General features: G+C 50.4%; 3 protein-coding genes across 3 annotated transcripts; all 3 read right to left on the minus strand.

The window, feature by feature from the left end:
- Nucleotides 1–1900: 1900 nt before the first annotated feature.
- LOC125368113 (sialic acid-binding Ig-like lectin 5) lies at nucleotides 1901–5107 on the minus strand (the record flags this gene model as incomplete). Its single annotated transcript, XM_048368970.1, has 4 exons — nucleotides 4729–5107; nucleotides 3421–3681; nucleotides 2138–2419; nucleotides 1901–1995 (listed from the first exon to the last, which is right to left on the minus strand). Coding segments are annotated over exons 1-4 (1017 nt in total), but the record flags the coding sequence as incomplete, so codon positions are not given.
- A 5120-nt stretch (nucleotides 5108–10227) lies between these two features.
- Siglecl1 (SIGLEC family like 1) lies at nucleotides 10228–14683 on the minus strand. Its single transcript, XM_048329385.1, has 5 exons — nucleotides 14605–14683; nucleotides 12946–13227; nucleotides 12703–12808; nucleotides 10879–11032; nucleotides 10228–10502 (listed from the first exon to the last, which is right to left on the minus strand). The coding sequence occupies exons 1-5, from the start codon at nucleotides 14627–14629 to the stop codon at nucleotides 10281–10283; spliced, it is 789 nt and encodes a 262-aa protein (XP_048185342.1). The 5' UTR covers nucleotides 14630–14683; the 3' UTR covers nucleotides 10228–10280.
- Nucleotides 14684–20585: 5902 nt separating this feature from the next.
- On the minus strand, nucleotides 20586–27566 carry LOC125368114 (sialic acid-binding Ig-like lectin 5; the record flags this gene model as incomplete). The annotated part of the gene is given in 7 exon segments (XM_048368971.1): nucleotides 20586–21271; nucleotides 23860–23941; nucleotides 24804–24909; nucleotides 25102–25386; nucleotides 26617–26895; nucleotides 27078–27455; nucleotides 27530–27566. Coding segments are annotated over 7 exon segments (1305 nt in total), but the record flags the coding sequence as incomplete, so codon positions are not given.
- Nucleotides 27567–27869: the final 303 nt, after the last annotated feature.

A 27869-nucleotide genomic window follows, 5' to 3' on the forward strand; every position in this document is an offset into this window, starting at 1 on the left:
TCTCCCTCCTCCGGAGCGCTGAGCCCCCACCGCCAAGGACCTCCACAGCCACGGGAGTCTGTGGCCACCTGGACTTCCTTCGGAGTCTCATCCCTTTCTGCCTCCCCCGCCCAGGGCTTGGGAGAGGGGACATGAGTCCTGTACAGATGTACAGAGAGCCAGGTCTTCAGTCTGAGGTGAAGCCGTTGCTCTGGGGGCGGGCCTGGGCAGGTGTGAGGGCGCTGGTGGGGCCACAGGTGTGCCCTGACTCAGGTGTGTCTAGAGTTCACAGTTCTGCCTTCCTCTTTCTCTCTCCAGAGCCCCCCTAGCTGTGGGAGAAACAGATGCTATACACCATCAGCCCTGGGAAACACCATCAGCCCTCCTAGATCTAGTGGGCGCCCCCTGATGGTTCTGACCCATAGGCCTGGCCTGCAGCTTGTAGTCACCTGAGCTCAGGTTAGGCCCTGGGGACTCACTCCCTAGGAGAGCCAGGGGCCTCCGATGCCTTCTGTTATTCTGGTTTCTCCAGCACCTTGGGGTTTGAGGTTCTGGCCTTCTATGTCCTTGGGAATTTGAAGTTCCTGCCACCATCTGAAAATCTTCTTTCTAAGGGGATGAGACCCATGGTGAGTGACATGCTAATCCTTGTACCCCAACTCTACCCAAGTCCCCACCACCCCCACCCTCTACATTATTCCTGGAGGAAGCGCTGGGCTGGGACTAAAATACCAGGCTCCCCTCACCTGATGGTTCTACACTTTGTCCAGCCCCCTCTCCACTATCTCCACCTTCTCTTCCTCTTCTCCTCCTTTCTTCCTCTTCCAGCTCAGCTCCTTTTCCACCTTCTCCTCCTCTTCCATTGGTATCTCCTCCTTTCTCCTCCTCCTTTTTCCTTTATTCATCTTTCTAGGGGATTGAACCCAGGGCCTCCTACTCACCAGAAAAGTGCTCTGCCACTTGAACATTGCTCTGTGCTCTTTACTTTTTTTTTTTTTTTTCTGAGACAGTGTCTCATTAACTTTTCCCGGGCCGGCCTTGAATTTGCAAGCTTCTTGCCTTAGGCTTCCAAGTACTGGGATTACAGGCATGAACCACCATACCCAGAACATCTTTTTTTAAAAAAGCAGGCAAGTAAATTGGTACAAATAGGAAGGATTCAGACATGATTAAAAGTTGTATGTACATACACACATATGTAATAGATATGAACTGCATTCCAATAGTGTAGAATACACATTCTTTTTAAGCCTGCATGGAATGTTTATAAAACCTAAGCAAAAAAATGCCAAAAAGCAAATAAGAAAATTGAAGGTTAGGAGCGTAGTTTAAGTGGTTGAGCACTTACCTAGCAAGTGTAAGACCTTTGGTTCAAGCACCAATACCACACACACATACTTACACACACACATACACACGAGAGTAGACATTGATTACGTGCACAGTATGTTTTCTAGTCTTATTGGATTTAAGCTAGAAAGAGGATTATTAGAAATTATTAATGAGGGCTGGGAATATGGCTTAGTGGTAGAGTGCTTGCCTAGCATGTACGAGGCCCTGGTTTGATTCCTCAGAACCATATACACAGAAAAATCCAGAAGTGGTGCTGTGGCTCAAGTGGTAGAGAGCTAGCCTTGAGCAAAAAGAAGCTCAGGGATGGTGCTCAGGCCCTGAGTTTAAGCCCCAGGACTGGCAGGAAAAAAAAAGGAGAAATTATTAATGTATCTTTAAAAACAAGCCATAGGTCAAAAATCATGATATTAATTGGAAATTTTTAGACCACATGATAAAGATAATTTAAATGAACATCTGTGGGATGCAGCTAAGGCTATAGCCTGGAGTGCAAATAAAGAGTGACAGACTGTCAATGTTGAGTCCATCTCAAGAGGGCAGATTTGAACCTTGATACTCACGCAAGGAGGACCAGGAGGAAGAGGAGCAAGGCAGATGCAATGGCTCCGTACATGATGCCCTGGATCAGCCCTCTCCTGAACACCTTGAAAAGTGAAGTCTTATCTGTAACCAGAGGGTTGTTTTTCTCCTAAGAGGTGAAGACCTCTGAGCTGTGGCGTTACTGTTTCCCTCTGCCCTGGGCCCCACTTCATCCCGGTTCTCCTTCTTGTTGACCCAGGCTGGTCACTAGGTCTCTGTAACTTGCCTGCTGTCAGGATGATTCTGGCCTCGTGGGTCCCATATCGGTTCTTCCCCTCGCAGCGGAGTCTCATGACAAGCTCTGGGCTCCCCCTGAGGAAGATGGTGCTGTTGGCCCAGGGGCCAAGTGTGCTGGAGGTCACCTGCAGGGGGTCACCCATGCTCCTCCTGCCCACACGGGTGCCTCCGATCCACCACTGCACTGAGGGTGTGGGGACCCCATGAAAGGAGCAGCCACACTGCAGGGCCTTCTCCAAGGAGCAAGAGTAGCTGAGCAGCCTGGGGGGCGCTGTGGACAGGGAGAGTGGGGGCATCAGCAAGCATCCCACTTCCCCCCTCCTCTCCCTTCAATCCTTCTTGGTGTTTATGATTCACAAGTCCCAGAGCTGAGAAGCTCCCCTCTCATCCTCTCTCCTCATATATCCTGGCCTCGGGCTCCCTCTTACCTCAGTCCTTCCAAGGGGTAGGAGGAACTGTCACTCTCTAGGACACAGGTTTTCTTCTTGTCTTATTTTTTTCCCTTTGGTCAGTCATGGGGCTTGAACTCAGGTTCTAGGTGCTGTCCCTGAGTGCTTTTGCTCAAAGCTAGCTACCACTTTGATCCACAGTGCCACTTCTGGTTTTCTGGTGGTTCACTGGAGATAAGAGTCTCATGGACTTTCCTGCCCAGGCTGGCTTTGAATTAGGATCCTCATATCTCAGCCTCCTAGGAGCTAAGATTATAGGTATGAGCCACCAGCGCCCGGCTTCCTCTTTTTTTTTTATTTAATTTTTATTTTTGCCAGTCCTGGGGCTTGGACTCAGGGCCTGAGTACTATCCCTGAGCTTCTTTTTTGCTCAATGCCAGCACTCTACCTCCTGAGTCCAGCACCACTTCTGGCTTTTTCTGTTTATGTGGTGCTGAGGAATCAAACCCAGGGCTTTGTGCATGCTAGGCAAGCACTCTGCAGCTAAGCCACATTCCCACTGCCATTTCTTTTTTATTAGCATGCATTAGTCACACAATGGGGTTCCACTGTGATATTTATATTTTACATATTACATATTGTATATTTTGATCAATATCTCATCTCCTCAATTATTCCTTATTTATCTTCTTTCCTTTTAAAATTATAAATCAGGTGTTCATACATGCACATGAAATAATTTGATAACACCTTGCCTCTCCTACCTTTCACCCTCACCCTTCACCTCCTGTCTCCCACTGAGTCCCATTGGGTCTTTCTGTTGGATCCACCATTTTCCTCAGACTCTGAACCCTGTCTCCCACCCTGACCACACAGCACTCACTGCTACTCCTGGTCAAGTTATCCAGGGAGAAGTTGAAGGGACATGGAAGGGTGGGGCCCTGCGCCTGGGGCTTGAGGGTGAAGTGCAGCCTTGAAGAGAAGTCATCAGAGACCGGGGTATTTGAGGATGTGGTGGCATCCTCCCAGGAAAGTAACAAGGCCTGGATTTCTCGGCAGGTTCCTTGGATGGTGCAGACCAATGCCCTGGGCTCTCCAGCTGCCAGCATCTCTGGGATAATGAGCTCTGGTTTTGGGGTCAGATCTGGAAGAGAAAGAGAGTGAATCTATACTTTCGGGGGAGAGACCCTCATAGCCACTGCAGTACCATGCTTCCATTCGGACCACACACCCCGTCTCCCCACCAGTCTAGATATTGTAATTGTTGTTGTTGTTTCCTACAGCTTTCTGCTCTCTGTAGGGATGGGGTACACTCAGCTCCACACATGAGCCAACTGAAAAGACCCAGCTGAGATGAGAATGACTGAACTTGAATTCTGAACTTTCAAGATGGAATTTGATCAGCTTCTCAGCCTAATCCCAACCACATTTGGGATTCTCCCCCCTTTCCCTCTCCTGCTCCATGCCCCAGGGCACTGCCCTCCCTTTGCCATCACTATTTGGATAAAATTAATCAACCATCCAGTCACTACTGGCTCAAGCCTGTAACCCTAGCTAACCCAGGAGGCTGAGATCTGAGGATCACAATTAGAAGCCAGCCCAAGCGGGAAAAGTCTGTGAGACTCTTATCTGCAAGTAACCACCAAAAAGCCATAAATGGAGCTGTGGGTCAAGTGGTAGAGCACCAGTCTTGAAGAGAAAAGCTGAAGGATATAAGTGCCTGGGTCCTGAGTTCAAGCCCCATAATTGGCACAAAAAACAAATCAATCAATAAATTGACCAACTGTATCTCATTATATTATTTCAGAAATTAAGTACTGAATTCAGGCACAGGTGGCTCACGCCTGTAATCCTAGCTACTCAGGAGGCTGAGATATGAGGATTGCAGTTCAAAGTCAGCCCAGGCAGGAAAGTCCTGAGACTTTTATCTCCAATTAGCCACCAGAAAACCAGAAGTGGTGCTGTGGCTCAAAGTAGTAGATTAGCCTTGAGCTAAAGGACTCAGGGATAGCACCCAAGCCCAGGATTCAAGGCCCACGACTGACAAAAAGAAAAAAAAAAGCAATTAAAATACTGAACATTTTATAATATAAAGCCCAGTGCCTAGTGAGGTAGAAACCCTCGTGACTACCAGAGCACCCTCTGGATTTCCCCATTTTCAAGCCACGTATTGCAGGAGACCAGACATCACCTGACACCGAGAGTTCAGCATTCTCCCCGGGGAGGAGAGCACTGTTTTGTACTCCTAGGTCTGCAGAGAGTCCGTATGTCATGCTGCTCCTTCTGGGTATGCCATAGATCAGCAGGGTACAGCACTGTTCCTCAAGATTCCCGGTTGCACGGAATAGGACCTTGGTGCTGCCATCTGTGGTAGCCTTGGATTTCTTTGCAGCTGTAGAGAAGCTGATATTTTCATCAAGCCGAAAGCTGGCCCGCATGGAATTGCCTGAGGATTTTTTAGGAAATCTAGATACACAAGGAATTCCAGTGCACAGAGCCTCTTCTACTGGCATCCTCTTGACTTCCATCAAAACAGGAAACAGGAAACCTATCAGGAGGGATTTAAACATGGCATGTGTCCAGCTCCCAGTAGGTAACTTGGAAGCCCTTCCAGTGTTCTTTTTAAAAAAGAATCCTTGAGCCACATCAGGCCCTCTACACAAACAACACGACCTAGGGCAGAATTCTTGAAAGGCAGCGACGCTTAACACTGCAACATCCAGACACTGGTGGGATCCTTGATTTCTGCAAAGGGTGGAAACTAAACCTAGTCACTCCTAGGTGACCAGACCACCATTCCAGGTATGGCGGCAGACATCCATAATTCTAGCATGTGGGAGATAGAGGCTGAGGAACTGAGACTTCGAGGTGGCTGCACAGCAAAACCTTGTCTCAAAAAACACTGACAAGGGCTGGGGATATAGCCTAGTGGCAAGAGTGCCTGCCTCGGATACACGAGGCCCTAGGTTCGATTCCCCAGCACCACATATACAGAAAATGGCCAGAAGCGGCGCTGTGGCTCAAGTGGCAGAGTGCTAGCCTTGAGCGGGAAGAAGCCAGGGACAGTGCTCAGGCCCTGAGTCCAAGGCCCAGGACTGGCCAAAAAAAAAAACAAAACAAAAAAAAAACAAAAAAAAAAAAAACACTGACAAAACTGGCACCACCAACCCTTGGGCTCAAGACTTGTTGAGCTTCTTTGCTTGGCAATACTGTCTGTACATCACCCCAGGTTGCAGTTTGGAGAACTGGGTACTGGCTGCATGACCCCTTCCTCCCCCAGGAAAGGACAAGAGGAAGTTTGTGTCTGCTCTCTCGTCCCTGTGCCCCTCTTCCCCTACTTAGTTTAATCTGTATGCTTTTGCTATAATCTACCATCACCAAGAGTGTGACCATTCCATTGGATTTCCAAATGGTCCCATTCAATTGAGCCTGCTGAATTTGCTGTCCTTCTTGTGTTGGTACCAATTGTATCTTGTGACCTTCATCTGTGGTATAGCATTGTTTCTGAGTCTCTGAAATAGCTACAATAATCCCATGTTACAGTGTCATGAGAATGAAAGAGCACGATGGAGGCACATGGTCCCTGTAATAAGTACCAAGACTTCTAAATTGGCTATTGGCTCCTGCTGGACAGCCATCCCCTTCTCTTCTGTCTGAATGTGGACACAATGATGGACTTGTGATGGTGAAATACATGGCTCCTGAGACCACGTCTACCACTGCAGCCTAAAAGGATGGTTACCCAGTGTGAGCTTTCAAAGGTGCCCCAGTATCCTCATAGATACCCACTTAAGCCATTCCAGAATGGCTTATCCCCCAGACATATGGAAAAATTTAGGCTCTGTGAGATTAAGCTCCAGTCCTCAGGTGAGTGAAATCACAGTGATTTCTCCAGGTCATCACAACCAGAATTCTGAACATAATTTGATTCTCTGCCACCATGCTGTCTTCTCTAAGATGTGATTTATTAGCATCTACCACCAGGTGGCAATGGTGAGAACAGCTGTGGATAAAGTTGTTATGTTCTTGTGCAATAGGAGCTGGACATTCAAGTAGAGGCTTTGGGTAAATTGCTTAATCCCTCAGAACCTGTTTGCTCATTGTGGAAAAAGGGTAATGATTGTTGGAGGAGTGGCTTTGTAGACAAAGCCAGCACTTACCAAAAGTATGCATCCAGAACATGTCTATTATTTATCAACAATGGATGTCCTCCCCCTCCCTCCCTCCTTCCTTCCCTCCCTCTCCTTCTTTCCTCCTTTCTTCTTTGGAAAACCCTATTTCTCACTATGAGCCCAGATAAGCCTCAAACTCTCTATTTTCCCACCTTAGACTTCTACGTACTGGGATTACAGGTAGACACTACCATGCCCATCAAGAATATAATTCTTTGCCTTCCATTTTCATCTTCATCTCTACCCTTCCGCTATGCCCTCCTCAGCCCTTCCTTTACTCTTAAGACATAGCCACCTGCCTCTCATTCTACTTACCCAAGCACAATAGTGGCAGTGCCATGCCTCCCAGCAGGATCTCAGGGACCAGAGTGGCCCAGGGGGTGTTCTGCTGCTGACTCTGGCATCAGACTCAATGTCCTGGAGGGCAGAGTGTGGAACAGATGAGGACAAGAGCAGCAGAAAGGGCAGAGAGTGGGGCAGAAAAAACCCTCACTGCTTTCCAGGGAACTTGTCTCCTTAATCACCATGACATCTCTTCACCTTGAGAATTAAGAGCCACAGGGACTAGAAGTTGGAGGGATTTGGGGGCAGGGGTCATCCATGACAGTGAAGCCCTAAACATTGGGTCTGCTTTCTTCTCCCTCACTGCATCTTCATGCTCATCCCCTTCTTCCTTCAAAGGCTGTGGAGCTGACTCAAGTCAATGAGGAGGTCATGGAAGCCATGGAAAGTTTGGGGCTGTGGGGGACAAGCTTCATTAGTATAATTGTATATATAGTATGTCCCTCTGGAGGAGGCAGCTGTCCATCATCCAGAGGATTGAGGATGGAGTCTGTGGTTTGTTGACTTTATTATGAAAACTGGTAGGCACACAGAGCAGGGGTGTATTTAGGGTTTTATTTTTTCTGAGAAACAAGTAGCATATTGATGGCTGATCAGATAATTCTAGACTCCCTTGTTTTGTACTCCAAGCTCTATCACACCACTTCACATGTAAATCTTTACATAATGCAATAATTTTATTCCTTCTCCGATCTTTTGAGCTTTTTGTTATCTTTTTAGAGCTTTTAATTTTTTTACATTGTACCCCTTGGTATTTTATAACCCTTGGCTCCAGCATGTATCCCAGAATCTGGCACGTTCCTGGGCTGTCTTCAAAGTCAACCTCCTTTCCTCCCTCGAAATGACCTCCTGGCCTTGGGTTCTGAGAGCACCAGGCTGGTCCCATCTCTGTACCTATTTCCTAGAAAAGGGAACACCCTCTGGGAGTTTTGTGCAAGCATCAGGCTTCTTACTGGCTGACTTATAATGATATAAATACTGACTGGAAAAATTACTCTGAGACTCGGGGGAAGTGACCGGGGTGGAGAAGGGTCTCAGAGAGACTTCCACCCGCTGACAGGCACAGATATGGGCTGGAGGTTCTATACTGACCATGTCCTCCAACCCCAACAAACTTACTCATTAGTTTAGCTGCTGCTTTGCAGATTCTTCCAAGATTGTCTTTGTAGATAAAACTGACCCACTTAGCTGCTGGTCCTATCACCCAGTCCCACCAACCTCTCTCCGGCAAAGTCAATCCAGGAGACAGTTCAACGGCCCCGCCCCCCGGCCCCGCCCCCACCCCCACCCTTCCAGCCCCCCCACCCCCGCCGCCGCCGCCCTTCTAATGAACATGCGCCTTGTCAGCCCAGAGCCAATCAGAGCCTGACTTCACTCTCGCAGGAGCTGCCGGGACATGGGCAGGGTCATAGAGAACCTGGAGGTCTCCAGTGCCCGAAACAGTCTGGGAAAGACCATCGCTATGGTCTCCCTGGATTGCCCAGCTGTGGGAAGACTCGTTCTTCTTGGCCAAGTGGTTCTAGACCCTTGCCACCCCGAGCTGCTCAACTCTCCTACTCAGCCACGTGGACAGGCAGGTAATGGGTGGAATTGGAAGCCACGGGTCGCTTCCCAGGGCCGATCAGAGGAGTCCTATTTTTTTCTGTGTTGGGACCGAGGTCCCTGTTGTCAACCAGATAAGACCCATGGACAGCCGTTGATGGACCTCAGCCTCCTGAGCACTTGGGATTACACGGATCACTGAAGATCTGTCTTCAGCTCAATACCTCTGTTGTACAAGATCCACAAAGATATGCACTGGATTTCCCAAATTACAGAGCAAAAGAGGAGGAAATAACCCTGAGCTCACCACAGTGCAGGAGCCCCAAGTTCTGGCTTCTGATCACAACAGTCACTCTGAATTCAAGCTGCCACAGATTGCTTTGGGTTCTTAAACTCACCAAATCTCATCAATCTCAGAGCCCAGAACGTGCTGTTCCCTCTGGCTGGCTCCTCAGAACCTGTTAAGTCTCAACACCTAAGCAAGAGACTGCTTTTTCTGAGGCTTCTGTCAAAACTAAGTTCCTCTCCTGTTACTTCCTCACAGTATTTTTCTGCCCCCCCCCCCAATCAACTACACACCAGTGTATATTTCTTCATCATCTCTGGAGGTGGGGCCAATGTCTTGCTTTCCTCACATCTGGCACCTGGTGGGTGCTCCTATTTCTGTAGAGGTGCTTATGTAGGTGGAGACGGTAGGGCACCTACCCAAGTTACAAGATGGCGGTCTAAAGTCATTTAAGGATCTGCAATGCCTCACAAGTACTGGCCCATGGAGGAGGAGGAGTTTCCTGCAGCAGGAAACCACTGAAAGGGAGGTTGTCATCCAGGCTGAGAGGAATGGTAAGCAGGCATAGGCTTTTTGAATGCCAGAACCCTGTTCTTCTTTGGATGCCTACTATTTAGCCAAGTCAAAAAGATGGTAATAATCTAAGTATGCTCTTTGCTTCCCCTCTTACCTCTATCTTTTCTAAGTACATCTTATCTCTCTCCCTCTCAGAATGATCCTTATGCATTTGGTCACTCCACTTCCTTGATTCAGACTTTATGACAGCTAATTACCCATCCTTCTATTCATCAATCCATTGACTGTTCTACCCACCCATTTCCCATCCACCCATATATCTGACCATCCAATCATTTACCCAGCTAACTATCATTCCATCCATGCATGTATGCATGCATGCATCAATTCAACCACTCATTTGCCAAACATTTTTTGTGAGCTTCTTATATTTTAAATGTTGGTTTTACAAATGGAAAACAAGGCAGACAAGATCCTTGTTCCCTTGGAGCTTATAATGTTAGAGTCAGGGTAAGGTCCTATGAGCCAAAGCTCTGCTGCTTTATCTTGGCATTCAAGGCCTATCATGGTGTCTTTCCCCTGCCTGCATCTCTGGGTACCACTGTTCATAGCTCACTCTCCACCCAGATGGATACTGTTTGGAGATATTGAACCTCAGATAGCCAGTAGTGAACTGTCTTGTCCAAGACATGCAGTCCCTGAGCATTGAAAGTGAGATTTGATTAAAGTGTGATGACTCCCAAATCCTGGTGTTCACATGTGTTTCTCACTACTGCTTCATGGGTCTCTTTCTGCGTTTCACATATAACTTTCTGGATGATGACACTATGCCAGTGTGTCATGCTTCTTGTGGCCAGCTCCAACAATAAACCATAGAATTTATCTTCAAAGGTTCTCCAAGGACAAGGGCATCCCAGGGTAACTCATATGCAATGGAGAAGCAGTGTGAGGAAGAGGAGGAGGTGGAGAGGGCTTTGAGATTTGAGACTTCAAGGGCACCAGAGTTTCTGGGATCTCTATAGTTTTTGTAGACTCTTGTAAGTCTGAGGATAATGGGAAGTTCACGTGTGTTTCTGTCTCCACAGGATTCAGTTTATCTCGACTTGCCTAGAGTATAGAGGAAAGGAAAGGAAGAGGGATTGTGGACCAGCTGTAGTATGAATATACTGAGCTCTAGTATGAATATACTGAAAGAAAGAACACTCCATTGGGTACAGAGTTCACGGAGCATGGATCAGACATTGACTCAACCTTTCCTCACAGGCTGGAGCCCTGCCTTTCCCTTCTCTTCCTGTGTACATGGGCATACAATCAGCTTGGATTCATCCAAGGTGTCTCGCAAGACTACCTGATGTGGGTTTAGTCTCTCTCTCCTCTGGGCCACCACAACATAACCCCTTGAGCACAGTCCCCCTAGGGGCCGGGGGAGGGTGTCATTCACATTATTTTGATTGACTGGACTTCAAGCACAACAGCTACCCACCAAGACCCAGCATTCAGATGAGGTAAGCATCAACTTTCCTGGTGCCTCTGGCCTCAAAGACCTCTTAGAAATGTGGCTTCTTTTCACTTCCGGGCTCCTCTGTGATTCAATCATTGCAGCTTTCTTCTTTGGCTTCGTTTTGATACATTTTAGTCTGAGGAAAGTTGCTGTGGTTAGTTCTTTTTTTTTTTTTTTTTTTTTTTTTTGCCAGTCCTGGGGCTTGGACTCAGGGCCTGAGCACTGTCCCTGGCTTCTTTTTGCTCAAGGCTAGCACTCTCCTACTTGAGCCACAGCGCCACTTCTGGCCATTTTCTGTATATGTGGTGCTGGGGAATTGAACCCAGGGCCTCATGTATACGAGGCAAGCACTCTTGCCACTAGGCCATATCCCCATCCCCCTGTGGTCAGTTCTGACTTTCTCTTCCCTGCATCTCTCCATGGGCTCTGATCTTGATCACACATTGTGAGTTAGAGCCTGAGCACCCCAGGCAGCTTGCTGTTGTTATCTAGGGCCAGTCACCAAACCTGCCCAGCAATTGGTCTCCTATGTGTATACTGTAGATACAAGCATGCTTATCAAGCATGAGCTTGGTACTGATAAGCTGTGTCCCAACCCAAGCCCATGCCTCTCTCTCCATCTTAGCACTGCCCCATGGATGCCAAGTAAGGCTGGTATGGCTGGAGTCTCCTTGCCTCACCTGGACTGACCTCCAGCCACTCGGCTGTGCATCTACCCAATCCCTTCAGCCATGTTCCCAGAATATTTATGAATTAACACAGTTTTACTTTTAGCTGGTACACTCTCAATGCACCTGACTTTGCCCAGAGACACTGAAGACACCTCCTGCGTGTCACTAGGCCTCTGAAGAACACTATTTTCCACCTAAAAGTGACCACATGGACTCTTGGGCCACCTCTGACAGCAGCCAGGGATTCCATGATGGATTCCCCTCGGGGACCACTGCTCCTTTCACAAATGCACTGAAATCTGTCTCGCAGTGTGTCTTATGGCACAGTGGCATCTCAGTGACTTTGGATGGTAGTGGCCATGTTTCCTGCCTCTTTCCCTCCTTGGACCCTGAGGTCCTTGGGAGCAGGGGTCATTGTCGTAGCCGGTGGAGCGGGCCTTGGCAGTTGCCAGCAACCAAACTTAACCCTGGTACTCTGCTAGAGTTTGAGTCATGTTTCAAAAGTTCATGAGTTCAAAACATAGCCCCTGGAATCATGTGCTAATGCATCCACTGAAAGATTCCATTGAAGTCAATGGAGATTAGGTTGGGTCCTGTGGGTGGGGCTCCCAGGAAAGCCATTAGTGGCTTTATCAGAGGAGAAAGAGAGAGCCAAGCTACCAATCATTGTTTTGTTTTGTTTGTTTTCCTTTTTTTGTCAGTTGTAGGACTTGAACTCAGGGCCTGGGCACTGTTCCTGAGCCTCTTTGTGCTCAAGGCTAGAGCTCTACCACTTTGAGCCACAGGCCACTTCCTGGTTTTGAGCAGTTAATTGGAGATAAGAGTCTCACCGAACTGTTCTGCCAGGGCTAGCTTTGAACCATGATCCTCAGATCTCAGCTTCCTGAATAGCTAGGATTATAGGTGTGAGCCACCGGTGCCTGGCCCAAGCTATCAGTCATGCTATGCCTCACCATGCGCCAGTGCCTGCCATGTTATGGTACAGCAAAAAGGACCTAGGGTCCAGCAGATTCCTATGCCATGCTGTTGAACCTCCTAGCATCTATAACTGTGAGCCAACTAAACATCCAAGGTTCATAAATTAGCTGTCCTCAAGCATTTTGGTATAGCAGCAGGGAATGGGCAATATACTCACATGATGGGGAAGAGACAGAGGAATATCAGCGTGATCACAATGGCTCCATAGACAACACCCTGGATCATCCCTTTCAGGAAGGCCCCCGGAGCCTGAGGACTCCTTCCTGGAAGTAGAGGTGTGTGAGAAATGCTCTTCTCCTGATACCTCAGATGGGAGATCTCATGCTGCCGCCCCCCCCCACACACACAGCCTCAGTGCACATCCCCTCCCTGTCACCATGTCCCCATGGTCCCCCCTCACGTGACATCAGGAGGATGCTCAAGGCGTGAGTCCCATTTGCGTTCTTGCCCTCACAGAGAATGCTTGTGCCTGTGTTTGGATCCTTGATCAGGTGAATGGTGCTGTTGGCCCAGGGGCCGAGAGTGGTGGAAGTCACCTGGAGGCCACTATTCACCTTCCTCATGCCCATAGGGGCATCTTCCACCAACCACTGCACTGAGGGTGTGGGGACTCCATGGAAGGAACAACTGCACTGTACTGTCTTCTCCACAGAGCAAGAAGAGCTGAGCAGCCTGGCAGGTGCTGTGGAGAGCGAGGGTCAGAGGTCAGGAGGTGTCCTACTTCTCTTCTTCCTTTAATCCCTTCATTCATGACTCACGAAGAACTTTCAGAGAGACTCTGAAACCCCAAATCCTCCTCTCACCAGCCAGTTCCTTCATTTGGTTCCTTTATCTGACCTTGGCCTGATGCTCCAATGTATGGATGAATAGATGGATGGGCAGGTGAGTGAGTGGGTAGATGAGTGGATGGATGGGTGGATGAATGGATGCTAGATGGGCAGGTGGGTGGGTGAATGGATGGATGGATGAATGGATCATGGATGGGTGGGTAGATAGGTGAATGATTGAACAGATCATGAATGGGTAGATGAATGGATGGATGAATAGATGGGTGGATGAGTGGGTGTGTAGGTGAATGGATGAGTGGGCAAGTGGTTGAATGGATGGGTGGATGGATGAATGGTGAATGTTTTGAGCATCTATATTGCCCCTGATCCCTTCCCTTCCCCTACAACTAGATGTCAAAGTCTAAGTTCCTACTCAGCTTTTCTTCCTCCCTCTCCAATTGCCTTCAAGGTTCTTTGGTCATCTCTCCATCCCTTTCCTAGTGTGTGGACAAGTCAATTTCCTCCTCTTTGCCAGAGAACTTGGACAGCTTGTCTCCTATTATCATCATTATGAGAACAAGTGCCCTGGCTCAGTGCATGGCAAAATAAACAGAACACCTTTCTCTCCTCCTTTTCATTTCCAGTGATCTTCAATGGAGCTTTCATCTGAAGCCACAGACACTGACATTTTCTGGGAAGGAATGTTCAAAATGTCCCACTTGATGGAGAGGCAGACATGTTGTTTTGTGACTAACTTGGATTAAGAATGGGCAATCACCATCTTAAATGTCTCCAGTCCTTAGTATTTCCATGTACATTTACCTTGGGGCTATTTGAGGTTAATATGGGGAAGCTATTCTTTTCCCCTAGCCATTACTCCTTCATCTCACTTTCTTTGGGATCACTGCAAGTGGTGTTTTCATTGGCCTGTAGCGCATATCTCCCTCCTCTCCTGGGTGATCTTTACCATTTGAGAAAGCTTGTCCATGAGACACGGAGATGCCGGAAGGCTGACTAAACCCAGAGCTCTCCATAACACCCCAAACACTTCCCCATGCTACTCTATCTGTGCACCAGCCTGACTGAGCCACCACCCTCACCCCTAATCCATCTTCCTGTCCCAGTGTACTATTTGTCCCCAAGTTCCCCCACTCTTGCCACTGCCTGGCAACCAGCAGGCATCCAATCTACATCAGTTTCTTGTGCCTATGCCCTCACCATTGCCTTCATACCGCTACACCCCACCCTACCCTGGCTTCTGCACATAGCAGGCTCCTCCTCACCTCACTTACCTGGATGTAGCTCTGGCAATCCCATGTGCAGCAGCAGCAAGAACAGAAGATATTCTGCAGTGTTAGCTGTGACATCACAACTAGATGGTTCAGAAGGGAAGCAGTGATGGATAGTCCAGATGGTGTAGGAGAGAAGAGAAAGCACGTTTAACAAGGCAGGGGTGTCAATATATCATGAATGCTTAGTCATAGGACCAGTCTCAAAGCCCAGGAGCCACCTGGCTAACTTTAGCCTACAATTTCCTGGGGCTCACTTCAGCCTCCTGCACTCAGCCTCCTCTGATTGGCTTTGCATATGCCACAGAGAGGTCAGTGAGAGAAGCTGGTCCAAAGTCACTCAATGTCATACAGCCTGTACCTGCATGTGGCCAGCCTCTACTCTCCCAGCCTCACCCCCTCTAACTTCACATCTCCAGCCTCCAGCATGGAAGGCTCCCACACCAGTTCAGTTCTTTTTGCATGCTGTCCCTCCTCCACCCATCCCCAAGTCACCCCTAGTGGCTTCCACAGGGCAGTGATCGCCTGCTGATAAATTGTATCCTTGATCAAGACTGGTTACAACTTCCTCCATCACATTAGTAACATGGTGCAGGCCAGGTTCAGAACTGACTCTTCACAGGGCCCTCATATTTCTGAGCACAGGAAGCCCTTGGTGAATGAATGAGTGTGAACAGATATGTCCCAGGATGAACTTTTGTTGTTGTTGTTGTTGTGTTTGTTTGTTTCTTTTGGCCAGTCCTGGGGCTCGAACTCAGGGCTTGGGTGCTGTTCCTGAGCTCTTTTGCTCAAGGCTAGCACTCTACCACACTGAGCCACATTATTGCTCAAATAATATTTTCTGGTGGTTAATTGGAGATCAGAGTCTCATGGACTTTCCTGCCCCAGCTGGCTTCAAACTATGATCCTCACATCTCAGCCTCCTGAGTAGTTAAGATTACAGGTGTGAGCCACTGGTGCCCAGCCAAGGATGAACTCTTGATCATGAGCCCTAAACAGACAATCAGAATTTGGTTGTACATCCTCTATTGAGGGACAAGCATTTGAAGTTCCTGCTAGTTTTTTTTTTCTTTTCCTCCCAGCTCTTCAATTGGAGGACAGCTTACAACATAGCAATGCTTCATAGAATACCATTTAGCCACTAGATTCAGCCATGTGTTTTAAGCAAAACAAGGAGAAATCAGATCAGAAAGAAATTCACTCCACCAACACAGAGACCTTCATTCAACAATCAAGAATATCTCAGGAACTTCAGCTTAGTGTTGTTGCTTTAGGGACTAAGACTAGTCTTTGAAGCATCCTGGTAAGAACTGGCTGAGCAGTAACTTAGGAACGTTTGTTGAGCTGAAAACAGCAGGGCTCCTAAGTTCTATTCCCCAACTGTGAATGCTATGTGTAGACAATGCCTGAACTGTGTTACACAAGCAGCAGGTGCAAAAAAAAAGGCGGTGTGACTTTGTGTCCTGTCCTAGGCATGCGGGTGCTGGTGAGCTTGAAGGGAAGACTTGTCTTCAATGGCATGTGATCTCATGGCCCCAGAGAATGACCCTTCCGCTCGAGTCAGATGTGAATGGTGGTTCTGTGTTGCCACCAAGAACAAGTGTCACACATTGTTAGGGTGAGGTTATCAGGATGTGTATTTTTGCTATTTCTTCACCCTATTGCTGGTAATAGCAGGGCTGTTGCTAGGCAAAATGGGGTTCCTCTGCTAAAGAGCCAAGTAAGGATGACAGTCTGACTTCAGAGGGAACATTTAGTGCCTAAGCATTTGCTGATCCCTAGAAACCATCATTCACTTATTACTCTTCATAATTCTTATCACCATTATAGGGATTGTGACTCAAGTCCCACTGCTACTGTATTTGGGGGTGATGGAAGCTTAATTTTGAGCAAAGACAGAAAAACAATTTATAATCAGGTGACTTCCATTTCACTGTTGCCATGTCAAAGGAAAGATTTCAAGAAAAACTTTTGGTATCTTACATTATCAGCAGTTCTTATGTATGTTGCATTCAAATGTTAAGTGTACTAGTGTTAGTGTATAAACTGAAGGGACATCAGAACATTGTTCAGGGTTTCTTAACCTTGGCACTGTTAACATTTGGGGCTAGATAACTGGAGGCTACCTGCATATAGTGTGTTAGGCACCATTCCCAGTCTCTGGCTACAAGATGCCTGGCATGGCCTTCCCTTTTTCTACTTTCTGAAGTTCAAAGTGCTTCCAGACATTGGCAAATGTTCCCCAAGAGTAAAATCACCATTAGCCTCCACCCTGAGAGCTACAGACTCAAGAGTAACTTTTAAGTTGTCTGAAGTGTTTGGGTTTATTTTAACCATCACTGTATTGCTTGTATTAAAAGAACAAAAACTTAGCTCAGGAAAGACATCTCTCTAATCAAGCAGTCTAAATGAGATGGCAATGCTTATTGTTTGATAGAGAACTGGCTGTTCTAAACACCTGTTTGTGTGAACGAGTTTATCTGCAGATAATATGTGATGCAGGTATTTCACAGGATAGGATGCCAGAGAGGGCAGGTCAAGTGCAGAGCTCTGGCTGGCACAAGCTAACTTCTCATTATGTGCTGTTTCTCACATCCTGGATTTTAGCCTGGGGACCCTCACATTAAACTCTACCAGGCCCCATACAACCAGTGTCCCAGAAGACAGAACTTGGTATAAGGCCCTCTTTCTCATGTCCTCAAAACAGAGTTTTGGCACTTGGGGCAGTGTCAGCACATAGCCCTCTTTCTCTCCTCAATCGTCGTGTCCCCCTCTTTCCCCCTCAATGTTCTGTATCCTCCTCCTCTCTCCCCCGTCAATCCTCCGTACCCTCCTTATCTGTGTATCAGTATCCGCAGGGGAAGCGGCACTTAGGGGTTTGACCTGAGATTTGGACTTGAATGAACTTCAGGGAGAATGGGTTCCCTAGGTTGGGGGACCGGCCTCACCCACCTTCATTCCTGACCTCAGCCTTCACCGGGGTCGCGTGCGGGGCTGAACGGTGCTTAACTGCACGCCGCGATCCCGTCCCGAGCCCCGGCGCACGTGGAGCCCCGCAGACCGGCCCCGCACGCGGAGACCCCTGACCCACTGGGCTCCGGCTTTGACCGGCCATGCACTCCTCCAACCCCTTCCCCGCCTCTTCCCCACGAGTAGTGAAAATTCCTATGCCCTTCAAAGGGGCATAAAATCACCAAAAAAAAAAAAAAGAAGAAGAAGAAAGAAGTCCATCCTGTCTCAGAGGTGCAGCTCAGGCACGAAGCGCTCGCCGCCAAGGTTCCCGCGCTGACAGAAAGCGGAAAGGGCCTGGTGCATTCTGGGAGGGAGCGCCTGGCGGCAATCCGATCGCGAGGGCCGGCGGGAGTTTTCTCTTCAGGGAACGCTTAGCAGCGCGGGCACCCTCACTGCAAGGGCCGGCGGGAGTTGTAGGCCTGGGAATCGTAAGGCGAGAGGGCAGGCCCAGAGCCTTCTGGGAATAGTAGTTCCCTCCCTCGTTTCCGCATTCCCCAGACCTTCGGGCACCGTTTCTGCCCAGGTGAGCGTTCATTACTGTGGGCACGGGCTGGTCCTGGCCCTTGATCGGGCTGGTGTCTTAAAATGGAAGGGTTCTGAGTTTCTTTCCCAGCATTCTGGAGATGCCCTGACTCCTCTCTCCAGGCGGGAGTGTCCTCAGGTGCCATACTAGCTGGAACAAGTGTTGAGCTCTGCGGCCTGGCTCCATTTCTTCCAGTCCTGAACCCTGCACCCTCGCCCTCCACCCTGCGTGCGGGGCAGGCGCATCCCTCTATGCTGCTAAACCAACCCCAGAGGTCGAGGCCAGGTTAGGGGGCCGGCAGGAGGCTCCACCCGTGGATCAGGAAATGCTTCCCAGAGCAAAGGACCTCAAATATGCCACGTTCAAATGAAAGTCTAGATTTGGGGGATGGATGGGGCCGGGTCTAAATGCACATCTCTTGTTTTCTGCTTCTCCCCATCTCCCACTTCTCCACTAGATGGTCCCACTATCCTTCCAAGTACTGAGGCCGATACCTTGAGGTTCTAAGTAGTCCGCTATTTCTCTCTCCACTCTAACAAAGCCTGCTGTTGAGTCCCATCCCCAGAGGAGATTCAGAATCCCACTTTCTCTCCCCGTCCCCCGTTTCTAAGAAGCCTTCCTGACCTAACCACACTGACCCAGGAGACCCCAGCTCCCGATGAAGGCACCCCCTCCAGTGCACACACCTGTGCCTGGTCCATCCGAAGCTAGCTAGGCCTTCTTGTGCAACCCACTTCTCTCTCCCCTCGCAAGCAAAGCTGACCCCTCCTGCCCAGGCCTCGGTGATGCGACCATGCCTGCCCCGACATGCGCCTCCTGCCGCCCCGGGAAGGTGCTGAGTGAGGCCTGCTGTACCATCTTCAAGGTCCAGGTGTGGCACACGGTGCGGGCGGGCTGCCTGCTGCCCTTGGCGCCATGGCCGTGGGTGCCTTGTGTTGCAAGGACACCATGGTGCTGGCTCACGTGCTGTGCGCACTCGGGCCGCGCCTGGACATCACGCAGCACCTGGTGGCCGTGGACGAGGTCATCTGCCGCTCCGGGCACGCGGCGCTGGCAGCCAGCTGGGAGCTACAGCTCACCATAGTGGTCTGCGTGGACCTCTTCCCGCAGCCCGGCCAGCTCATGCCGAAGCCACTTCTGCTGCACCTACTGCGGGTGCTGCGCCCACCGGAGCCCCACACAACGTGACTGATGAGCACGTGCACAATAGTGGACAGGTCGTGCAGGAGAGGAGAGCACTGAGTGGGCGCACCCAGAATCCCGGTCAGAGCCCCCCCCCCCCAAGGCTCCTCGCTGGTGAGACCAGGCTGGGATCTGGCAGAGCGTCCATAAAGACTTCAGTCTTGGCCTGAGGGTATCCCTGACCCTTACACCCCATCGGGGTTCTGGCTGTCTAGGGGTTCTCGAGGGTCTCCATGACCTTCTCCAGTCCCTCACGGGTTCCTGACTCTGCAGGGCTATGGGCATCTCCATGACCCCCTTCCCCTCCGGGGGTCCTAGCTATGCAGGGTTCCTGGGGTCTCTATGATCTCCTCCAGCTCCTCCCGGAGTCTCCTAGACCCTCTCCCTCTCCCGGGATCCCTCCCGGGGTTCCCCGTCTTCTCCCACCCCCGTGGCAGCGATCCGGCGGAGCGGGGTCTGCGCGCCCTGACCCGCGCCCGCTGTCTCCCCCTCAGGTCTCAACGCGGACGACACGGCAGGGACGGAGCGGGGCGACGCGGGGCGTCTGGCCCGCGGCAGAGGGCTGCGGTCGGCGGGTGAGGGTGGCGCGCTACCGCGCTGCCGGCCGCTGCAGCTGGCGTCGCAGAAGGAGGTGGCGCTGTACGCGCACTTCCGCCGCCTGCGCTACTTCTCCCGCGAGTGCTCGTTCGCGCCCCCCCCCCCCCCGCGCCACGGTGCCTGCTCCCGCTGCGGGGCGCTGGCCAGCCGCGCGCTCCTGGATGGCCTCAACCGCGGCCGCCTGCGCCTGGCCATTGGCAAGGGCCGGCGCGGGCTGGACTAGGACCTGGATGATGCGGGACCAGGGGCCGGGGGGGCCGGGGTGTACCCCGCCGCCCCAGAAGCTAAGGCCATCTCTGCGCCCCTTCTGGTCCCCTCCAACACAGGTGAGGGTGGAGACTGGGACTGAGGCTGGAGCTGTGATAAAAACAAAACAACAAAAGAACCTCACGGCTCCTGTGTGGTGTTAGCCATGGGTTTGGGCGGTGGACACTGAGAGCCAGTGTCTCCCAGTAACGGTACTGGCCACCTTCTCTTGTGACCACTGTGGAGTGGGGAAATGATATGGTCACTAGTGTGGGGTCAGATGTTGCTGGACAGTTAGCAGTTCACTTAATTTCATCAGTGAAAAGTATTCTCTGAACTCAACCTTGGAGAACAAGACCTATGGATCCCAGCCTCGCCTGGACCTCCACTGCACCCCACCATCTGCCCATGCTTGAAGAGCATGGAAGCCAGAGGAAAGGAGGTGTCCTGGTTTCCCAAGGGACAGGTGGCAGTGGTGAAGAACCCGGTTTTATGAGCCAGCGTGGAAGGTTTCAGGAATGGTGAAGAGAGCAGGGTAGATGGGACTCGCAAGGTGCTGGCAGAAAGGATCACTGCATGTGTCACAGTCAAGAGGCCAAGGAGGGCCCTGAACCTCCACCTGGTGATTCCTGGGGGTCCCTGGCCTTTGCTTTTTATTGGTGAGATTATTTATTAACTTGGACCTGGATACCAGAATATCAGGGTGTAGCACTGAAATACTTGTCTTACTGCTTCTCCCTGCCTTAGCGCCAGAGCCTAAGTCTGTCCAGTGCACCAGGTGTCCTCTTTCTACAATGCTAGAGGATGCTCTGACAGAAGTTACTACAGTCTCAGGGGCTCGGGGTGCTTCAATGGTTTGCCTCTGACTTCTTCACCTCAGATGGGTGGTGGAGCCAGGACTGAGCTCAGAGGGAGTCCTTACTTGCTTGTCTTGATCTTTAAGTACTCTGTATTTTCTGTGACCTTCTGGTCTCAGGACTCTTGAAAGTTCATCCCACTAAAGATGAGAGAGGCATAATGGAGTTCCTGTGGTTCTGTGGAGGCAAGGGCTGTCTCAGCAGGTAATGCTTGGTCCCCGGGGCTGTCTGGTGAGGGCTTCTGCCTGGACCTCTGAAAAGGAAGAGAAAAAGAATCACAACAAGAACAGAGACAAGCCGGGTGCTGGTGGCTCACACCTATAATTCTAGCTACCCAGGAGGCTGAGATCTGATTATCACAATTCAAAGTCAGCCCAGGCAAGAAAGACCATGAGACTCATCCCCAGTAAACTATTCAGAAAAAGCTGGAAAGTGACACTGTGGCTCAAGTAGTAGAATGCTGGCCTTGAGCAAAAGAAGCTTAGGGACAGCACCCAGGCCCTGAGTTGAAGTTCCAAGATTGGCAGAGAGAGAGAGAGAGAGAGTGAGAGAGAGAGAGAGAGAGAGAGAGAGAGAGAGAGAGAGAGAGAGAGAGAGCAGGCATGATTGAAATCCTTATAATTTTATATGGCTTCAGCATCCATTTTGAATGTAAGCTGGCCTTTCTCAGTCACCCCTCATGCAGTTGTTTCTGGCTGACTGTTTCCTCTCACTTTCTCGAGGTGAAATCTGCCAGAAATCTGTGGTATGCGGTCACACCTCGGGGAGGCCAGTTCCCTTTGAGAGCTACATGCAACCTGGGTGCCTGACTTCCTCGTTGGCCTTCCCACACTGCACTGGCCACACAGTGACCACCTCTTAATGACAGTGTGATTACAGGGAAATTGTACCCGGTCTTTCTAAACCCACCATCAGAACTCCTAAGGGGAATGAGGTGATGTGACATTCTGTAGTTTAATAAAGTCAGTCCATATCTGTCTGTCTGTCTCCTTCCTTTCCCATTGGCCCTGTGAGAAGAGATGTGCTTACCTCTTCTCATTGGGGTCCGTGTGATGGGTAATCATTTCTATTTACATATATTTAATTACACAAAGTACGAGGTTTCATTATGACACTTCCATCCATGCATGTAAGGTGTTTGATCACATTCTCTCTCACACACATATACCCCAATTACTCTTTTTTTTTTTTTTTTTTTTGCCAATCATGAGACTTGAACTCTGAGCCTGGGTGTTGTCCCTGAGCTTCTTTGTTCTCAAAGCTAGCATTTTACCACTGGAGCCACAGCAGCACGTCCAACTTTTTCTAAGTAGTTTATTGGAGATACAAGTCTCACAGACTTTTCTGCCCGGGCTGGCTTTGAACTGGGATCCTTAGATCTCATCCTCCTGGTTAGGTAGGATTACAGGTGTGAGCCACAGGCACCTGGCTCCCAATTACTTTTGTTACTTTCTCTTATCCCACACCTTCCCCATTTTCTTCCATCTCTTAGTAGTCTCCCCCACCCCACCCCCAGCCATCCCGTCCTCCCCCCTAACCTGGAAGAAAAGCAAGATCCTATTGGAAAATAACTAGAGCAAAAAGCCAGGAACCTGACTCAAGTGGTAGAGCAACTGCCTAGCGGGTGGGAGAGCTGCAAAGGGATCCTAAGTTGAAAACCCAGCTCCACCAGAAATCAAACGTAATCTAACTTTCACTTGCTGCATTTATGGAGGAAATAAAGACAATCCTTGGTAAATGTGCCCATCCCTTCTTCTGGGAAGAAGGAGGTACAAGAAGGCCCCAGAGGAGTGCAAGACAGGAACCCAAGCACAGGTAGTGTTGGAAATGAACACAGGAAGTGCTGTGTTGACAAGGGGGGAAATGGAAAAGCAACTAACTGCAGCTCACACTTAGTCACGGCAAGAATTCAGTCATTTGCTCAGATCTGAAGATGTTTTCAATTGAGTAGATGTGATCTATAAATGCAGAATCAAGTTTGCTTAATAATTCCTCAGCTACTAAAGCAGCAAGGTTGTAACTGCAACCAGGACCACCAACTTGTGGTGTTTATTTTAATCACAAAAGATCCTCAAAAAATAAAAAAAAGTGATTCTGCATCCTAGCAATATTCAGGGAGTACATTATTTAAAAGATAACATTTATAGTAGCAATGCAAAGTGCCCGGGGGTGGGGGACATGTGAAGAAATTCCATACCTTCTTTGAGAAAACACACACACACACACACACACACACACACACACACACACACACACAGCTGGGTGCTAGTGGCTCACACCTGTATTCCTAGCTACTTAAGAGGCTGAGGTCTGAGGATCACAGTTCAAAGCCAACCTGGGAAGAAAAGTTCATGAGACTCTTAGCTCCAGTAAGCTACTCAGGAAAAGCCAGAAGTAGCACTGTGGCTCAAGTGGTAGAGCACCAGCCTTGAGCACAGAGAGGCTCAGGGACAGAGCCCAGGCCCCAAGTTCAAGCCCCAGGACAGGCAATAGAAAAAAGAAAGAAAGAAAAGAAGGAAGGAAGGAAGGAAAGAAAGAAAAACAAGGATCTAAGCTGGGCACCGGTGGCTCACACCTGTAATCCTAGCTATTCAGGAAGCTGAGATCTAAGGATCTCGGTTGGCAGCCAGCCTGGATGGGAAAGCCTAATATACTATTAATCTAAAATAAACCACCAAAAAGTGGGAAGTGGCATGTGGCTCCAGTGGTAGAGTGCCAACCTTGAGCAAAAAGAAGCTCAAGGACAGCAGCCAAGCCCTGAGTTCAAGCCCCAGGACCAGGACACACCACATGCAAGTAGCCAAGGGACAGCCTCAGGGTGATGATGTCCTGGTCACTCACCCAGCTGACTGTACCCATCACAGGGTCTTCATCATCCGTGCCCTGTGGTCTCCCAGTGGCACAAGGCCTATGCGTCTTCACTCTAAGGTAAGAGAACAGCACACTGTGGGCCAGGATGCCTCAGGGACAGGAGAGCAGGCTACCTCTGCCCCTGCTAAGACTCTAAAAAGGATGACTGAGGTTTCCAGGCCCCCTGGAACTGGACCCAGAGGCCTGATGGACATGTGACAGGAGACCCAGCCTCAGGCAGCCAGAGCTTTGTCCGAGGTCATCTAAGACTGAATTTCTGTTCCTGGAAATGCCCCCCCCCCCCGACACACACACACAAAAGGAACATCTGCACTTGGGGGGCGGTCACAGTGATTTCACCATTTCCCAGAAGTAGATGCAGCCAGTGGGAGATATGTGGACAGGTTTTTCTCTATGTAACTGGATGTTATTTGGAAGAGAAAGGCATGTGGATCACTGCTGCACCATCCTGGATCAACCTTGAATCCATGAAGCTCCGTGAGAGACCCCCAGGTGTTTCTTTATTTTCTCCATTGTGGGCTAATAAAAAAAGTTTGGAACTTGTAAAAATGGACACATGATTGCGCATGAACACACTTCATGTCTTTCAGTCATAAACATTCTCTCTTTGTTTTTTGCGCCAGTACTAGGCTTGAACTCAGGGCCTGGGCTTGGCCTCACTCATGGCCAGTGAGTGCTTTACTGCTCAAGCTTGTTTGGATAATGCTGTGGACTCCCAATGAAGGCAGAGTGTCTATGTGTGCTCTGTACCCTGTTGTTTTCATGCCCATCTCCTGTCTCTTTCTACTGGAGGGGGCTCCTTGGCATCTGAGGTGGGGCTTTCTCCCCATCTGTGCCCCTCCTGTCCTTGGAGCCCAGTTCTTCAGTGCCAACACTTCCCCTGGGACTAAGATACAGAATACATACAGACTTACATACAGAAAAAAATGAGCCACAGACATAGACCTAGCAGGGCCATGGCCCCAGCACCTCCAAGGGCGGCAGGAGCCAGCAGAGACCTGGCCCTGGGCTCCGACTTCCCTGTGGAGAAATGGGGGGGAGGGGCAGAGGACTTAGTCTCAGGACCTTGTCTTCTGCATCCACCTCCCTGGGGAACTCATTCCAGGCCCTAGCTCTCCACTCTCCCCGTCAGCCCTTACCAACACTTCCACCCCCCCTGAGACCCACACACCCCCTCTCCTGCCCTGTGTCCCCCTAGAAAAGGCCCCTGACCTGGCAGCAGCAGCACCCAGGTGCTCTGGGCCCCATTTGCATTCTGGGCCTCACAGCTGAGCCTGAGGCTAGAGATGAACCCCTCGGGGAGGATCAGGGAGCTGTTGGCCCAGGACCCCGCTGAACTGGAGGTGATGGTGATGGAGGTGTTGCTGCTGTCCCCCTCCAGTAGCGCCTCCCCCAGACGCCACTGCAGGGAGGGGGCCGGCCAGGCATGGGATGCACAGGTGCAGTGCAGCCCCTCTGCCTCCCAGGAGCAGGAGGGGCCCAGCAGCTGTGGAGGGTCTGTAGAAGGAAGGTCAAGGGTCAAGGGCAGGTGTCCCCTGCCCCCACACAGCTCACAGAGCCAGTCTAGGAACCGGCTGCATTCTGAGCATGGCAGATGAAGACCCCTTCCTCTGCAGTCTCTACCCTACTCCAAAGTCCCTGTGGGGGAGGGCTGGAAGGCATTGGGGGGCCTGAGACACAACCCCCTGAACCAGTTCAGTTGTGCAGAAGACTAGCTTTCCACACCACAGTGCACCTGCAGATTCTGGCCCTCCATGGCAGAAAGGGAGGCATTTTGCACATTCTTGAAGTCTTTAGAGGAGGCAAAGAGAGTTTGCAGGAAGAATGGGGGGGTGGGGGTGGCAAGAGAGGCAAAGAGGCAGAGAGGTTGCAGGGAGAAGATGGGGAAGGAGGAGGAAGGAAAGGAGGAGGCAACGATGAACAAGAAGAAACAGGAAGAGGAGAAGGAAAGAGGAGGAAGAAGAGCCGACAATGGCCCCCATCTCCACTTAGAGTCTGATTCCTCTCCCTGTCCTGCATCAGCCCCTTTTGGTCCTGAGGGAGGGAGTGCTGTGCAGTTCCTCTGGGGTGTTGACAAATGTCTCTGGGACCCTTATCTTCAGGGGAAGCTCCATGTCCCATGGACTGCTTGATTTTGTGGCAAGCTATAAGTCACACTGGGGGCAAAGGGGCAGGCGGACTCTGGAGCTGAGCTGTGGGTAAGTGGATTGGCAAGGATTCTGTGTTAGTGAATCTGGTAAGAACTGGGCCATGGGCTGGGATGAAGCTCAGTGGCAAAGCGCTTGCCTAGCAAGTGCAACGTCCTGGGTTCGATCCCCAGTACCAAAAAAGAAAAGCCAAAAAAAATACAGTTAAAAGAGAATTGGGCAACGCAGGGGTGGGGAAGGAGGGTGTGAAGTCATCTTATGGTGACAGAAAGTTTGGTGTGTGTGCAGGTGAGTGTGCACACCAGTGCATGGGGTGGGCTGGGTGGGTTTCTTGCTTCCCCTCTTCTAGTATGTGATTCATTCAATGGCTGCCCACAAACCCATCCAGAGCTGGAGGGGACGGAATGTGTTCCTATCTGTGCAGTTTGGGATGATGAGGATGCTGAGGTTCTGAGGAGCATTTGGACAGAAAGACACCCCCCCAGGCCCCCTCCACAGAGCTTATACACAACAAAGATATCCACTCTCACTCTCTCCCTCCCTTCTCCCTCCCTCAACCAGCCATTTGTCCTGCACTCACAGGAGACATTGAGCAGGATGGTTCTCTCTGTAGGCTTATTGGTTCCTTGTAGTTCCACTTGACAGGTAAGACTGGTGTTGTAGTCCTTTGCCTGTGGGGTGAGAGTGAGCACCGGGGTGTGGGTGTTTCTAGGGCCCATGGGCTTCAGGACATCCCTGGTCCAGGAGAAGGTGAGAGGTCAGCCTCCTCTGCAGTATCCTGGAAGGCTGCAGGTCAGCTGCGCGAGGCGGCCGGACTGCAGAGGCTTGGGAGAGTGGATTACAGGTTTCTCGGTCAGGGCTGAGGAGGAGACAGTAAGACACCTGAACTAAGATCTCTGGAGACCACAGTGTGACCCTTAGTGTCATCCCAAGAGTGGGCAGTGACTCAGGACCCTATCCCTTCTGACCACTTGACCTCAAGACACAGATGTCCTGGGCAGGGGTCTCAGCAAGCCAGGGGTCCTCAGGGTCCCAGCCCACCTGTCACCTCCAGTTTCAGCCTCGTGTTTTCATAATTATGTCCTGAATTCCCTCTCTTCATGTAGAGGTAGTAGCTTCCAGCGTCCTGAAGCCTGGCGTCACTGATGTTCAGAGAACAGTTGACGCTCTCTGAATGTTCAAGGAGCTGGAACCGGTCCCTGGTATTTGTTGCCACATGTACGCTAGGGTCGTTTGTAGCCACAGGATACTTTACTTTCTGGTATCCACTCCTATACCAGTAGATGTAGAGCTTGCTGGAGGATCCTATCTTATACCCAGGGTAGGAGAAGGCACAAGGCACTAAGACGCACAGGCCCTCCTGCACCGTCACTTGTTCTGGCACTTGGAGGTTGAACCCCAAGTTCTCCTGCAGAGACCCTGGAGTAGGGGGGAGAGAGAGGCTTAACTGCAACCCCTCCCCCTGCACTACCCCCCTCCTTCAACCCACTCACCAGCCCACAACAGGGGCAGCAACAGCAGCAGCAGCAGCAGCAGCAGCAGCAGCAGCAGGGCCCCCATCCTGCACTTGTCAGGACCCTTTCCTGTCCAGGAAAAGCCCCAAGTGCAGGTGGGGCCCAGTCACCTCAACAGGAAGCCGCTGCACAAGGGGAAGCTGTGGCCACCCACCTAAAAAGAAGTTGAGTGCCCTTTGACACACTGGGGCAGTGGCCAGGAAGTCATCTCACTCCTCCTGGATGCTGCTGGTGACGGAGGCCCTCCGAGGGGAAGGGTTTTGTGGTGACCATCAGCTGGAAGGGCCATCTTCTAAACGCGGCCTTACGCACCAATGAG

This window comes from Perognathus longimembris, chromosome 20, assembly GCF_023159225.1.
Source record: "Perognathus longimembris pacificus isolate PPM17 chromosome 20, ASM2315922v1, whole genome shotgun sequence".
NCBI lineage: Eukaryota > Metazoa > Chordata > Mammalia > Rodentia > Heteromyidae > Perognathus > Perognathus longimembris.